The sequence below is a fragment of the Lipophrys pholis genome (genome assembly GCF_963383615.2).
Source record: "Lipophrys pholis genome assembly, chromosome: 5".
Classification (NCBI taxonomy): Eukaryota; Metazoa; Chordata; class Actinopteri; order Blenniiformes; family Blenniidae; genus Lipophrys; species Lipophrys pholis.
The window spans coordinates 17,271,273-17,285,332 of record NC_137628.1 but is presented as its reverse complement, the minus strand read 5'-3'; the positions used below and the strand labels follow the sequence as shown (position 1 = coordinate 17,285,332).

At 41.3% G+C, this 14,060-nt stretch overlaps 1 protein-coding gene across 3 annotated transcripts in view; it reads left to right on the top strand.

Moving 5' to 3' along the window:
• Positions 1 to 14,060, top strand: part of rab11fip4b (RAB11 family interacting protein 4 (class II) b) — a 48,224-nt gene that overhangs the window by 21,048 nt on the left and 13,116 nt on the right. For 2 of the 3 annotated variants that reach the window (XM_080464658.1, XM_080464657.1), the window contains exons 1-3: positions 1,566 to 1,913; positions 13,164 to 13,414; positions 13,546 to 13,731. In XM_080464658.1, coding sequence (XP_080320784.1) covers positions 1,836 to 1,913; positions 13,164 to 13,414; positions 13,546 to 13,731 — 515 coding nt within the window. In that variant the 5' untranslated portion in view covers positions 1,566 to 1,835. Of the gene's footprint in view, positions 1 to 1,565; positions 1,914 to 13,163; positions 13,415 to 13,545; positions 13,732 to 14,060 lie in introns of those variants that run through there. The other variant, XM_080464659.1, reaches the window with a different exon arrangement.

Sequence of the window (14,060 nt, the reverse complement as noted above, 5' to 3'; positions counted from 1 at the left end):
TACATCAATGTCATATCAGTGTAATAAGAGTATAAGCTCATGTATCCTAGTGTCACGTTTGGAGTATATTGAAAAATACTCTTTGTAAAAAAGCAATGCCCTTTATTTTCTTAGAGGATTTCCAACAACTTCATATTGAAATTATCTTAATTTTATCATTTGTTTTTGTGCAAAAAGGAATCGGTTTCCATTATCTAAAAAGCCGTATACGCTCTATTCATGGTAATTCATGTTATTATTTCAATGTTTAGATTTTAAGCTTTTGCACAATTCTTTCATACCATATCATGACCTTCACATGTTCGACCAGTGACATGCTAACTTCTTAGCTCATACATTTTTGAAAGGATTTCTTGAAAGATTTGTGGATTTTCCCAGCTTTAAATCATGTGATCCAACAGAAAAAAAATGTAAAGACGTAAGTCATCCACTGAGGATTTTCTTCAACCTGGATAATGTTGGTAACTATCACAATGTTCCTTTTGTCTGACCAGCACTACAACGATATTCTTCACAAATGAAGACTAAGTCTGCACAGACCGGGCACCACGGCTCAATCTTTCAGACGTTCCCTGGTTATGTACAGTCCGTACAGCCTTCAAACATCTTGTCAACAACAATGTGCTGCTGCTGGCTTGTCATCCCCCTGGTGTGATGACCAAATCACTGTTCATTCAATGCACCTGACAGAACACTGAGGGCTAAATATTAGACCTGAACATGAGATGGGACATATTTCCAGGGAAAAAACAAAAGGTGTTAAATTCAGACCAATATGACTCGTGGTCCTGGATTCTGAGGTAACCTTTGCTGTCGCAAACTAGATAAAACATTAATGCTGTGGAAGTAGCAAATAGCTTTGGTTTAAATTTAGATGATTTTTTTCTTTTTCAGATTGAACTTTTCTAAGTATTAATTCAACTCCGATGTACTAAGTAGAAGGAACGTTGCTATTGGAAGCACAATGGTACGGTAAACTAAAATTGCACAGTACTTTTGCACTTATTATGATTAATCACAGAATATCTTGCAATTTATTATGATCGATAATTTTAATCATTGCCCAGCAATACTCATATTGTTTATATTATGCTACTAATGTGATCACAAGTGTTTGATGCTCTTTTCTTGGACAAATGAAGTGAGCAACAACTGTTTCCACTTTCCCTTCATCATGTTTCTAATGCTGGCTTCCTTTTTATTATCGCTCTCATTGTGACTAATCAGTTTGTCTTTTTTCTTTCTCTATTCGACCCGCCTTAATGAATGTGCTGCATCACTGGGAGACACAGTGCTTCACTTTTTAGTGACAACAATCACCTTCCTCCCCCTCTCTGCAGCCCACACAGGCGCTGGCCTCTTCCACAGCAGGGGCAGACAGAGGCAGGCCGGGCTTCATATGCAAATATAGCCTGAGTAGGCGGCAGCTGAGGCCGAGTGTGCAGCAATGTGAGAACTCTCACAGGCCCCGCCCACAGAGGCCAGTTGCTATGCGACCACTGCAGGGGGAGGCGGAGGAGGGGAGGGGCCCTGAATTCAACAACTGTTGCCTGATCTGAGCTCTCACTGTGTGAATGCCAGCGAGCCGGCGAAGCAGTGAGGGTGTGAGTGAGTGTGTGTGTGTGTGTGTATGTGTGTGTGACACAGAGAGGCAGTTAGTGTAGAAGATCCATCCTGCTCTGCTCCTAAGCCTTTCTCTCTGTTCGGACTATACCACTAACACAGGATTCACCCTTTGGACCGTTCCTCTTCCTCCTCTTCCTCCTCCTCCTCCTGCAGTTAAAGGGAACACCTGTGTGTGAGACGGACTTAGCCCTGGTGTGCAGGGCAAGTGGATGACTTCAGCGAAGGAGGGTTCGGCTGGTGGACAGAAGGACTCTGCTGATTATGGACTTCCCCCACTAGTGAACGGGGTAAGACTGCATCCAGCCTGCTGAAATGTTGGGGCGGAGAAGGAGAGGGCTACAAGATTATTTGACAGAATGAGAACAAAATGCAGAAAGAGGGAAGAGACAAGGGTTTCATGAATGATTACGAAGATGATGAGAAGTGGGGAAGACTGACGAGATAACGGGGAGGGGGGGGGCGAGGGTGTCTGGATGTGAGTGCTGCACGAAGCCCACTCTGAGCCTGCCTCACAGCTTGCCTGTCTGTCTTGCTCAGCTGTTGGTGTCTGTGCCGTCCCTCTGCACTGTCCTGTCTCCTCTGCGCACCCTCTCTCCGTCCACCTCCCAGCGTCCCCTCCGGTCATTTCTCTCTGTGTGTGTCGGCTCTGTTGCGGTTCAACATCTCTCTGACGATAATGGGATTAATTGGAAATGGGGGTAGCAGGAAGGAGAGAGGGATGACGGAAAGAGGAAGTGATCGAACAAAATGCGAAGGGAGCAGGACAGATTTAGCATGTCCACGTGTGGATTAATCCAAAGAATAGTCAAATATTGATATAGTTTAGAGGAACACACGTGAGAGGATTTGTCTCCCAATGCTACTGAGGGGTAAAGGTTTATTTGATCCCAGCACTTACAATTTACAGACTGTACATTTAAATTTGGCATTCAAAATCTTTTCTTAAAGTCATTTTATATTTTTATGGACTTAAAATACTCTTATGGTGAAACATAATAGTCTCTATTGACTACTAGTAACTTTACTTCATAGCTTTGTGCCACAATGTCGTAACATCGCATTTCGAGATACGCTCCCATGAGATACAGTAAACATTTAAAGTGCTGTTGGACAGTTCAATATTTATTCAATTATGTATTACAACAGGTTTTTTTTCCGCTTTGAAACCAAGTCTTGATGTATATTAAATCACACTGTAAGGTAAATAGAAGCAACAGTAAGGTTTGTAATTCAGCTAGCGCCTGTTCTGTGATGTTATTGACGTTACGTCTGATCAGTTTGTCCTATGCATCACTCTTTAAATAGAAAGGTGAGGCGAGTCTCATTTGCATCGTCAATAGAAGCATGTGACTGTAGTGGTTTTGAATACTCTGGGACTTTGACGGAACATTGCATAATGAGATTTACTCTCCTTCAGCTGCACAGGACAGCCACTCTTCATTGTCCCACCACAAAACCATTCCGCGGAGACTTTGCCACATAAAATAATTTTCAGTTGACATCCACTTTGACGTGTTTATTTAACAGTACTCTTTTTTTTTTGTTTCGTCAGATAAGTCTGTAATTCACCCCAGCGTCTTTGCCAGTGCACAGTGTGTTCACCAGGACTAGAATAACTAGATTAACATGCAGTGCTGAGCTGTACTGGCTGAGTGGAGGCTAATCTGCAGCAGTCACAACAGTCACTCCTCTCTCACCATTTCTTTTATTCATTCAAACACAACAAAGCTGAGTTAAAAGATACAGACAAAACAAACTGTACCTTGATGTGGATGTACTTTTATTTTTCCGGAGGAAGTGTTCTGCAGTTTCCAAAACAAATGTTGACCTTGGCTAAATTTGTCAAACACAATGCAGTAGCTTTCTGGGTTTCATTGTACTTTTCACTGAGATACTTACTTCACTGCAAGGACAGAACACAACGTTTGAATCAGACAGTTTGCATGTAGCAGCTGACAAGAGACCGGCTCTGAACCACCTGCTGAGTGGCTGCCACAGACACTGAAATGCCCCCAATTCAACGGTCGCTTGTGAGTGGGCCGACAAGCAGCTGCTCACAATGCACTTTGTTTAAGAGGATCTGTGATTGTTATATATATACATATTATATATTTTTTTTTTTAGCAAGGTGTCTGATGACACAGAACACACACCACACCTAAGCTGTTTTGTGAAGTTCTTGCAATAATGATCAGGAAACGTGAACTGGAACAAATGCTCATTCATTTGATTGTAAAGCTGGTGCATATAGTCTCTCCCTCAAAAACAAACGGTTCCCCTAAACAAATAAGAACATGTAAAGACTCGTTTTATTGTTTTGTAACACTGACAGATATCACAGACCAATATATTGGGGTTTCATACTGATGATCAGATAAAACAAGGTTAATGTTAATCCGCTCAAACTTGTCCATAAATCATTATATGACGCTACACATTTTTTTCAATTTTTCAATTTATCATTTTTTGTTTAACAATTTTATTGATATTTATCAAACCTCTTATTGTGTGAATACATTTCAAAGCTGCTCCAGTAGTTACAGGAAGGTTTTTATACTTATACCTTTATTGCCCCCCTCCTGCATTGTTGTCCCATAAACTAACAGTTAAAATGCAATGGAAGTTTGCTGTTTTTACTTTATGGCGTTGCAGCGTAAACAAGGCGTCAGTTGTGGCAGGAAGGGCATCCAGAATTATCTCGCCAAGTCTACAGTTCAAGTTGTAACGACTTACTGTTAAATGGAAGAGTGAGTAGTCAACAAAATAAAAAAATAAACCCTGGAGCTCATGTTTTTATGGTCATGCCTAAAACGAAGCACTCCTGACTTGAACTTCACCTCTTCTGGTAATGGCCCATTTCTGTTTTCATGTTAAACATTACATAGCTGTCACCAAACACTGGAGAGTTTGAGAGAAGTTGAAACCAGAAGGGGAAGTTTACACACACACACACACACACACACACACACACACACACACACACACACACACACACACACACACACACACACACACACACACACACACACACACACACACACACACACACACACACACACACACACACACACACACACACACACACACACACACACACACACACACACACACACACACACAGACACACACACACACACACACACACACACACACAGAGTTTTACTCTGTTTAAATAAACATTGAATCTATTCACCAGCTGCACAACACATTGATGCAGAGATAAGAAAGTGCAGTGTTTGGAAACAGATTATACCATTTATTTGGTGTCATCAGGTACCATTTAAATGTGTTCACACACATGTAGCATGTTACGGTTACATGATGGACAGCAGCAGCAGTCAAACCTAATCTCTGTGACCTTTCTATTGAAGTCATGCATTATTTTATAGTCAATGCTCAAAGTCACTGTTGAAATAGCACACACAATGCGCTCAGAAACTTTAATCGCTTTTAATGATGACATGTTTTTCAGGTTTCTCTTGTTTAACTGGCCTATATTATATACACACCCAAAACGTCCTGGAACAGTTTGGATTGACACGTCTTCTGTGATAGCGTTAATCTATTATCTGCTACCTGTAACTGTCAGACGAACTAGTTTGAAACAACAGCAAACACAGACCCTCACACCGTTTCATCTCTTGGGACTTAATCTGGGCAGGTTTTTACGGAAAACACCTGAAACTCTTCCCTGTGTACCTGCACTGTCCCTCCCTACATTGTCCTTTGTCCAGTGCTGCATTCTTGGTAATCCAAGTACCGACCTATTCCCCTCCAACAAATGTGTTTGTGATTGAAGCTCGATGTATTATGTGTTTTTCTATGAGTACCTTATTTCATGCGCTCCCTGTTATTTTCACTCGCAGTATCGACCCAGAGATAAATGTTTTTGTTTTTTTTGGGTTTTTTTTAAAGTTCTCACCGTTAAGAAGTCTTTAGGGTTTTTGTGCAGCATTTCAGTGTGCATCTTGTCGACCGTTGGCTGAAACCTAACTTTCAGGCAATGTTGACTTAACAAAATGGTAGTGAAATATGAGTCATCAATTCCGCTTTGTGCAACGTACAAGTGTGTGCTTCAACAACGAGGTTATTGCTCACCTTTGGAGCTGACAAAGAAGCTGGTATACATGCACAAGCAGCAGATGTTTATGCGCCTCCGTCTAAATAATGTTTGCCGGTGTGACAATGACCATTACTCAACAATCATGTACACATCGGGATTATAAAATGATCCAAAGAAATGCTGCAACTCTCTTGACAGAAGGACTAATCTGATGCGGGATTAGTTTTGGCATGATAATGACTTCAATTAGTAATTCCTCATTTGACAAAGAAAAAAAGAAAAAAACCACATAATTTTAGCTCTTGTGTGCATGTCTGCCCTGCTGTCTCTGAGCTTCATTCACACCTTTGATGGGATCTGAGACTCGGTAACACAAGCATCCCAATTCAAAGAGAGTCAAAGTGACTAGTATGAAAACAGAGGTGAAACCGTTTGCTTTTTTTTGGTGAATATATTTGTAGTGGCAGCAGTTGAGGATCTTACAGTGGAAAGTGAGAGGGGATAAAATAAACAGAGAGAGAGAGAAGAAACCTCGGCTGAGAAGTGCCTCTTATCTCAGTTGCTCAGTGTGACAAAGCGGAAAGTCTCCGCCGCTCTTTCGTCCATCTCTCTTCATTCCAATCTGTCTCTCACTCTTCTGCTCATCCGTCCCGTCCTTTTAACTGCTGACTCACACTACATCAAGGCTTCATCGCTGTGGATTGATCCAGTCCATGTCAGTTGGAGTGGCCGCTTGTTCAGCTTCACAATGGAGTAGTGCTCTTCTCTGTCTTTAGTGGAGCACAACTTAAAAAAAAAAAAAAAAAACAGCTGTCAAGCATCAAAATATGCAACAGGAACAACATCATTTAAAGCTCCAAAAAGCTGTTTAATTCCTTTAATCTAGCTTTGCTCATATGACCGATCATAAAAAATGTTTGAATATGTTTAAAAGGCAGTCCTAAGAAGCTCTCAGCCTCCTTAACGTCTTAAAAAAAAGCTTTATCTATTTTTCAAGGAATTAAGCTTTAACTGGGATGCCTCAGTGATGCAGTGGGTACTTCTGTTACCTCACAGCAAGAAAGTCTAGGATTGAATCTGAACCAAAGCTTTTCCCTGTGTGTTGCAAAATCTCCCTGTGCCCGCGTGTGAAGATACTACTTCACATCTTGTGGTAATGCTAAGTGTCATCATCTTCTGCTTGCATGAAGATTAGTGTTGCTTTAAAATGCATAGACTTCTGCACTTTTTCTCCACTGCAACAAAACCGTAAATTAATGTTTTATCCAGCCATGAAATAGTACGGACCTTCAGCACTCTATTCTGAGCAGAATCAAATCTTATCCATAATGGCTGCAGCAACTTTGGTAATGTTCAGTAAGGTGTTTGGGTTTCTGCTGAATGAGGAACTAATCATCGCTGACATGTTGTGAATAGTTTTTCCCACGTAAGCTATTGATGGAAACAAACGTGTGATGGAAAATACTAGAAAATGGCAAAAATAAAGACACTGCACTTGAAGGTTTTCTATACCTTTTCATTTAAAGACCCGTCAATGTGTTATTATTTATTAAAATGTTAAAGTTCTGTATAGAAACATTGTTATTGACAGATAACCTACCTAACAGGTTGTGCTCTTCTAGTAATGCTCACTATGATTGACTCTAGAGTTCATGCCACCAGTTGATGCGGCTGTTAACAAGTACTAGTTTTGTAGACCAAGTCGTCCACTGCTGAAGAATGACAATCTACATCTACATGTGTTCTTGCCGGGGCCACTTTGTGAGCTTCAACCTTAGTCAGCTGATCCAAGGATCAGTTTGAAGGAAATACAATGCATTGTTACGACAATTTAATTCTCCTCCTGACGTGCTCCTCACGAACTTTGTCGCACGGCGATAACTAAAAGGGAGTCAGGTAAATGAACTCATGATTTATTCATCCTAAATAAGGAAATTAAGGAGGTAAAACTGTGTGTTTGTGTTCGTACCTAAAACAAACCTAGAAGGTGTGTCAGCCGGAGGAGAGAGAGGAGAGCACCGGCTCAATCCCCCCAGGCGTTGCCTGCTAAAGAGCCTCTAAATGAGTAATGACTCTCTTCTTCCACCTTAAGTAACTGCAAAGAAAAGTGTGGTAACATGACAGGCAGAGGTCATCTCTTAGTGGAGGCAGAAAGGATCGTGTAATGCTTCCCTGATAGTGCTGGCCTTCAGGCTGAAGAGATCTCAGTGATGAGCCCTTTGACTAAATTGTTTGGGAGGTGTCAGCTCATTCTCCATCCTGGACCTGCTCCCAGCTGTTCTGCTCTTTGGACTGTGACCTCAGGTGATATAAGCACAGATGAGTAGCAGCGGTTAAACCCTCAGCAGAAAGCCACTCCTCTTGTTAATCACTACCTGAACACTCGTTTTGCTGTAGTCATGGGACACAACAATAAAAGCACTCGCCCTTAGTTACTGCAGTCATTTCAAAATAAAAGAAGCTCTGCATTTCCTTTCTTCTACTTTACCCACAATACACCCAGCTGGTTTCTTTAGCTTTACCAAATCTTTATTGCTCACATCAGCATGGGTAATGTCCTCATCCTCGCTTCGATTAGATTGCAATCGATAATCCACGTGGACAAACGTCATGATGAAATGTTGACTTAAAGAAAACGGGTGACGACATCAACACTAATTACACACTTGCTGCACACCAATCACAGTACAGCTGTGCCCATGGAGCTTCTTGACCCGGAGACTTTGTTTGCGTGTTTGATGAGCAGTGTGATGAACTGTCTGTTAACGGGTGGTTTTACATTTGTTGGTTAACAAGTCGCATATCCGATCTCGTATGAGTCCCCAGAAGTCGTGCACAGGGTAAAATCTGTCATTATCTCAATTCACTCAGACAGTATTTGATTCAGAATTTAAATTTTCACACCTGGGAGTTTTCCTCTGCAATGTCACATGTGGAGGATCTTCTGGCAAAATCTGTGCTGCGATGCAAAATAAAACATTGTTTGGATAGTTTTGCTTTTACAACCACTTTAAAAATGGACACGAATGAAAGAAAAATTGCCTCTTATGTTGACATTTTAAAAGGAGAACAGTCACTCATCTCTTTAAATGACAATGAAATACAACTATTATCAGTCATTTTGATGCTATATTCGATCACTGTCTTCATTTGCTGCATATTGGGATCTATGTTCTGTATTTCTTTCTTTGCACCGCTCGGATTCCTATGAGGAATTCAGAAATCAGCTCGACTTTCCCAAAACAACTTTTACTCTTCGTGTCCCTTTGATGTTTGCCTCTACTCAGATTTTGCACATTGTATTTGGTTTGATTGAATTTCTCGGGTAATGGTAACCGGAAAAGAAATAATTGCATATAACCAAAATGTGTGGAAGACTGCGAGACGCCTCTTCTTTTTTGCTGCCATTTGTTCCAGGTCCTACTTAAAGACAAAGACACTCATTTTCTAATTACCGTTTCTTAGTTGCCTCCCTGGCAACTAATTACGGTGCAATTCTGTGTGTGTGGTTTTTTTTTTCTTTCAAATTGTAGTCAGTGTTGCACAACAACCAATGTAACCAAAGCATGAAACATACAGTACATGACTCAACATTGTGTTTCAACAATCTGTCATAATGGTGAAATTAGTAGGCGCCATTGCTTTTACATGTACGTCTTTTTCTTAATTTCAGAATCTGATAATCAGGTCAATCTAACTTCAATTTAAAGTCGTTGAACATGAAATATTTCACTGTGACTTAAAGTGTATGTGTTGCATAGTTGTGTAATCCCGTTTTTTGTCTCTGTCTTTCCTTGCCAACACAAAAGTGGGAAGTACCCTCTGCTCTTCACTAAATATCTCCTTGCCACTTGTATTGCAGTGGCTGTAAATAATGCATGTTTCACCTCTCAGTCTTTCCTGTGAACTTGGCTTCTCCCCATTATGTCTCGTGCATCGCTACTCATGCTGCACAACTGTTTCTCTAGCTGGAAAATGAAGGCTGACAGTTTTCACATTTGCACTCAGGCTGGCTGAAATCCGTCATCTTAGAATGTAGAGTTCACACCCGTGCACAAACATGATGTAGGTTGCATTTAAAACTACCCCAGTGTGAGTACGGTAAGTAAGCAGGAATTGGGGATTTGTTTTGAGCGCTTTGAATTTAAATACACCTGCTGTGTAGGCACAGACTGAACTGGACATAGGAGCCTAAATTGAAGAAAGGCGTCTTAGAAATAAGACATATGTTCCTTTTGTCTTTATGTCCTTTTCTCTGTCTGACACCAGTCAGATTTTTGGGAGAGCATGGAAGTAGTGATCGGATGTCTGCATTTTAACTGGGTCAGACCCTGCAGCAACAGTCTCATAGATTGGAATATATCTTTCCTTTTTGCTTGAAAGATGTGAAGACATATGTTGCTTACTCTTGCTGTGCAGAGTAACGCTACAAAGTGGTGTCTGTTTTTTGTTTTTTTATGCCTTGATTTTGAAAAGGGAATCAATAATCTTGAAAAAAAAAAAAAAAAGAAGTCATGTCTTGGTGTTTGATAACTCTGTTATCAGTCAGTCTGTCACTCCTCATATGCATTCAACAATAATCAGGAGAATCAAGATGTTTGGTTTATTATGCGAGTTTACAGTTTGACTTGATAATTAATTGATAGCACAGCTAATATGTTTCATCCAAACTCTCTAGCCAAAAGTCATCGTTGTAAAAATTCTCCTTTGGCCCGCGGAAGTTGTGGAGGCGTGCCAGGCTTCAGGAAGCGCCGCTGCAGTTTATATGACAGCTGGTCTTGGCGTCCCAAGTTAAAAGCCGATGGCAATTTGGATGCTGTCTGATAGGCCAGCTGTGTTTTGTGCTTTGGGGAAATCCAGCAACTCAAAACACTTTAAAGACTCGTGTTTTGGCAGATAAAGCCTTGAGGCGATTACAGAGGGGAAAACATACTGTAACTGCACATGCATTTGCAGACATTGTTCTTAATGCCATCGTCACTTCATTTCATATCATCAGCAGTGTAAAGTGACTTGGAGAGAAAAAATCCGGCTTGTGGTTGAAACACACACTTTCTGCGGGATGTTACTGTCCTTCTCTGTCTTTGACTGAAACAACATCTTTACACTAAAGCAAAGCAATCATGCATATTCTTCTGAACATATTAACATCTGTTAAACCCTGATTATAAATCAATTCAAACTTCAGCGTATTGCATCCATTAGCACGGGAAATATAACTTATGAAAAACAATCTGTTACATCAAGAGACTTGTTTATTGTATTGACTTTGCGTAGTTTTTTTATGGTGGCTTAAAAAAACAAAAATTCCTCTAAATGTCATTGTTGACCCAATTCTTTGCTTGAGCAGGATTTTTGTCCTGTATTTTGATCAGTTTCCGCTTTTTCTGTTTTTAGGTATGTTATGTAAGGCAGTATAAAATATATTAAAAACCTCCACTTGTCTCTTCGCAACAGGTGACAAGCCGCCCACTGTGTTAGCTTGTTCAGTATTTTGAATTGTTGTACTGGGGGCCAGAGGGGGGGGCCTATTTCCTCACCACACAGTGTGTTTCTTTCACTGCTGCAGGGAAGGAATGCTAAAGAGACCTTTATCCTTTGTTTTATTCTCTGTGACTCAGCCTCAGATCCCATGGTGGGTCTTTGTCGAGGTACAGAGCCTCAGTTTGTGTGTGACGTTAGGGTTTGTGTTGTTGATTGAGTTGGGCATGGACATATCTAAATATGACACATCTTTGTATTGGGAAGGATTGAAGAGGTAATTGCAGATCTAAACTTATTGATCGGGACAGTTTTTAATAATGTTCACAATAATCTGCAAGCACAACAATTGTGTAGTTATGCAGTTTAGTTGTTCTGTATTTTGTTTGTTTTTAACATAGACTAGAGATAGAAACGATAGACAATGGCTTAGTTTGTATTTTAGCTTTGTTATGGAATTTCGAGGTTAATGAAGCAACTTTGTAACTGGGCGTTTATCTAGTTTGAATCCCAACTACTGACAGATCCCCACTGTGAGTCCCTGAGCAAGGCCTTAGGCCCCTGATGATTTGGGAGGTTGAGGTTGTGTCAGGAAGGGAATTTGGTATAAAGCCAATGTCAAATCAAACATTCACATCACAGGATGCACTATGACGGCCCTGGAAGGGAGCAGGCCCAAACGCATAAACAGAAGTATATGTATGTTAGTAGTGTTTTTAAGAGGGAAAATCTTGGTTTTGTGCGGCGGATTTATTGAACTTTAGTGTGGGTAATGCTTGTTTCCTTTTTTTTTCAGCTCCCGGTCTTGCTTAAATTCACCCTGATGATCACTGCACCACTAATTCCTTTTCCTCATTTTTTATAATTCCCTTTGATTCCTTAGCTTACCTTTTTTTCATGCCCTATTTCTTCCCACCACTTTTACATTTTCCTTTCACTTGCGACTTGCTGTACAACATATCCCTGTACCTCCACTCCACTCTGCTTTCTTTTTTTTCCTTTTTTATTGCCTTTTCACCTGCTCTCCCTTCTTCATCTCTGTGTGTTTCAGCTGTTCGCTCATGCTGAGGTTTGGCTTTGTTCTCTGTAGCATTAGAGCAGATTAAAGCTATTTTTAAAGAGTGAAACAAGATGGAGTGGGACCTCTGACCTCTGACCTCTGACCCCTCACCCTTCCACCCTTCCACCCTTCCAGACCCCCCCACCCAATCTGTGAATGAGGTATTATTCCCACAGTGACTTTACTGAGTTCGACAATAAGCCTAAAATATAGTTTTTTGCCTTGGTGCAAATTCCTGATCTGCACTAAAAAGGGTATAAAGAGACAAAAACACTTTAAAATGTGGTCTGCTTTGCATCCACATTTTAATTCTTACGATCAGACAAACTTGTGTAAGCCCATCAGAAGGTGTTGTCGTGTATAATATGCTACACAATGTTCTCCACAGTGCACTTTGGGGGGTTAAGTACGCCTTTGGTGTTACTGTAGTGATGTTTTTAACTAACTGGGATCTCACAGAGTTCTTTAGAAAATATATGAAAGAGTCAAACACCCGCAGGGATGTCTCCATGTCTCTTAGCCAACAGATATGTTGAATACAAGTGGTGGTTTTTGAAGCCTGTCACCTCCTCAACTGAACTATTTATCACAGTGTGAACCACAGTTCCTCTGCATTTCATTACACTGGCAAATCTGGACCTGAAAGCTTCCTGCTGCTTTAGTTTCCACTGTGACCATAGACAACAATGATTACATGAAATGTTTAAGCAATGTAATAGAATCACTGATGATTTTATTAGTGTCTTTTTAAATGAAGTATGTATGTCTGGAACATACTCATAAAAAAAAAAACATCTGAATTATGAGTTATATTGAACTAATTCCAAGTGTTCATTGTGGAAGATTACCATCTTGAACTGTTTATTAGTGTTTCTGTTGATAGAGATATGTGGGTGATTAATTTTTTCTTCCTACATTTGATTCTTTCTGCAGGGTGGTGAGGAGGCGTTGGTTTATCCGGCCATCATGTGCACGCGGGCCGACTCTGAACCCGTCCCCGAGTGTCAGCAGTTTCCTGGAGAGGTGGAGGAGCCCGAGGAGGAGGTGTTGGACGAGGGCAGGGAGAGGGAATCGGACAGAGACAGCGCTGTAGAAAGCACGCAGGAGTCTGACACCTCTGACGGACTCACTCGACTCGAGGACAAGGAGGACGCACTGGGGGACCTGTTTTTCCCTGGGGAGAAGTAAGAACTGTCCAATTCCTCCGCCCTCCCTGTATGAAATTTATCAATGTGAAGAAAAATACCTTGAATCTGTGTGAAATAGAAATGACATGTTCAGTGTATAGAACCAGTCTCTCCCTCTTTCTCCTCAGGTGTGGACAAACCAGTATCTCTGTGACTTCTGATTTATCAACGCGTTCCTCGGCTTCTCTGAACGAGGAGCAGTTTGAGGACTACGGAGAAGGGGAGGAGCCAGACTACACTCCCAGCAGCCCCTGTCCGGACGACGAGACTCGTACCAACGGGTACTCCGACCTGGGCTCATCCGTTCCCTCAAGGTGAGAGGAAAACTGAAGCACAAAGATGCACTGGTCGCTCATACATGCTTAAATCCACACACACATCTACAGTCCCTCCTCTACGAGATCCACCATTTCGGTTGTCTTCTAATTTCTGTTCGAACACAACAGAACTAGTCGCGCATACGCACAACACTGACCCACGCTCATCAGTGGTACATTTGGTCAGTGGCCGACCTGGCTGGTTTTCCGAACTCCCCAGTCACCTCCCTTTAAAGCATGTTTTTGGACTGGGGGAGGATCCTGAAGTATCCAGAGGAAACTCACACATGCGCAGGTAGAGTGAGGCACGAGTGCTAGCGACTATG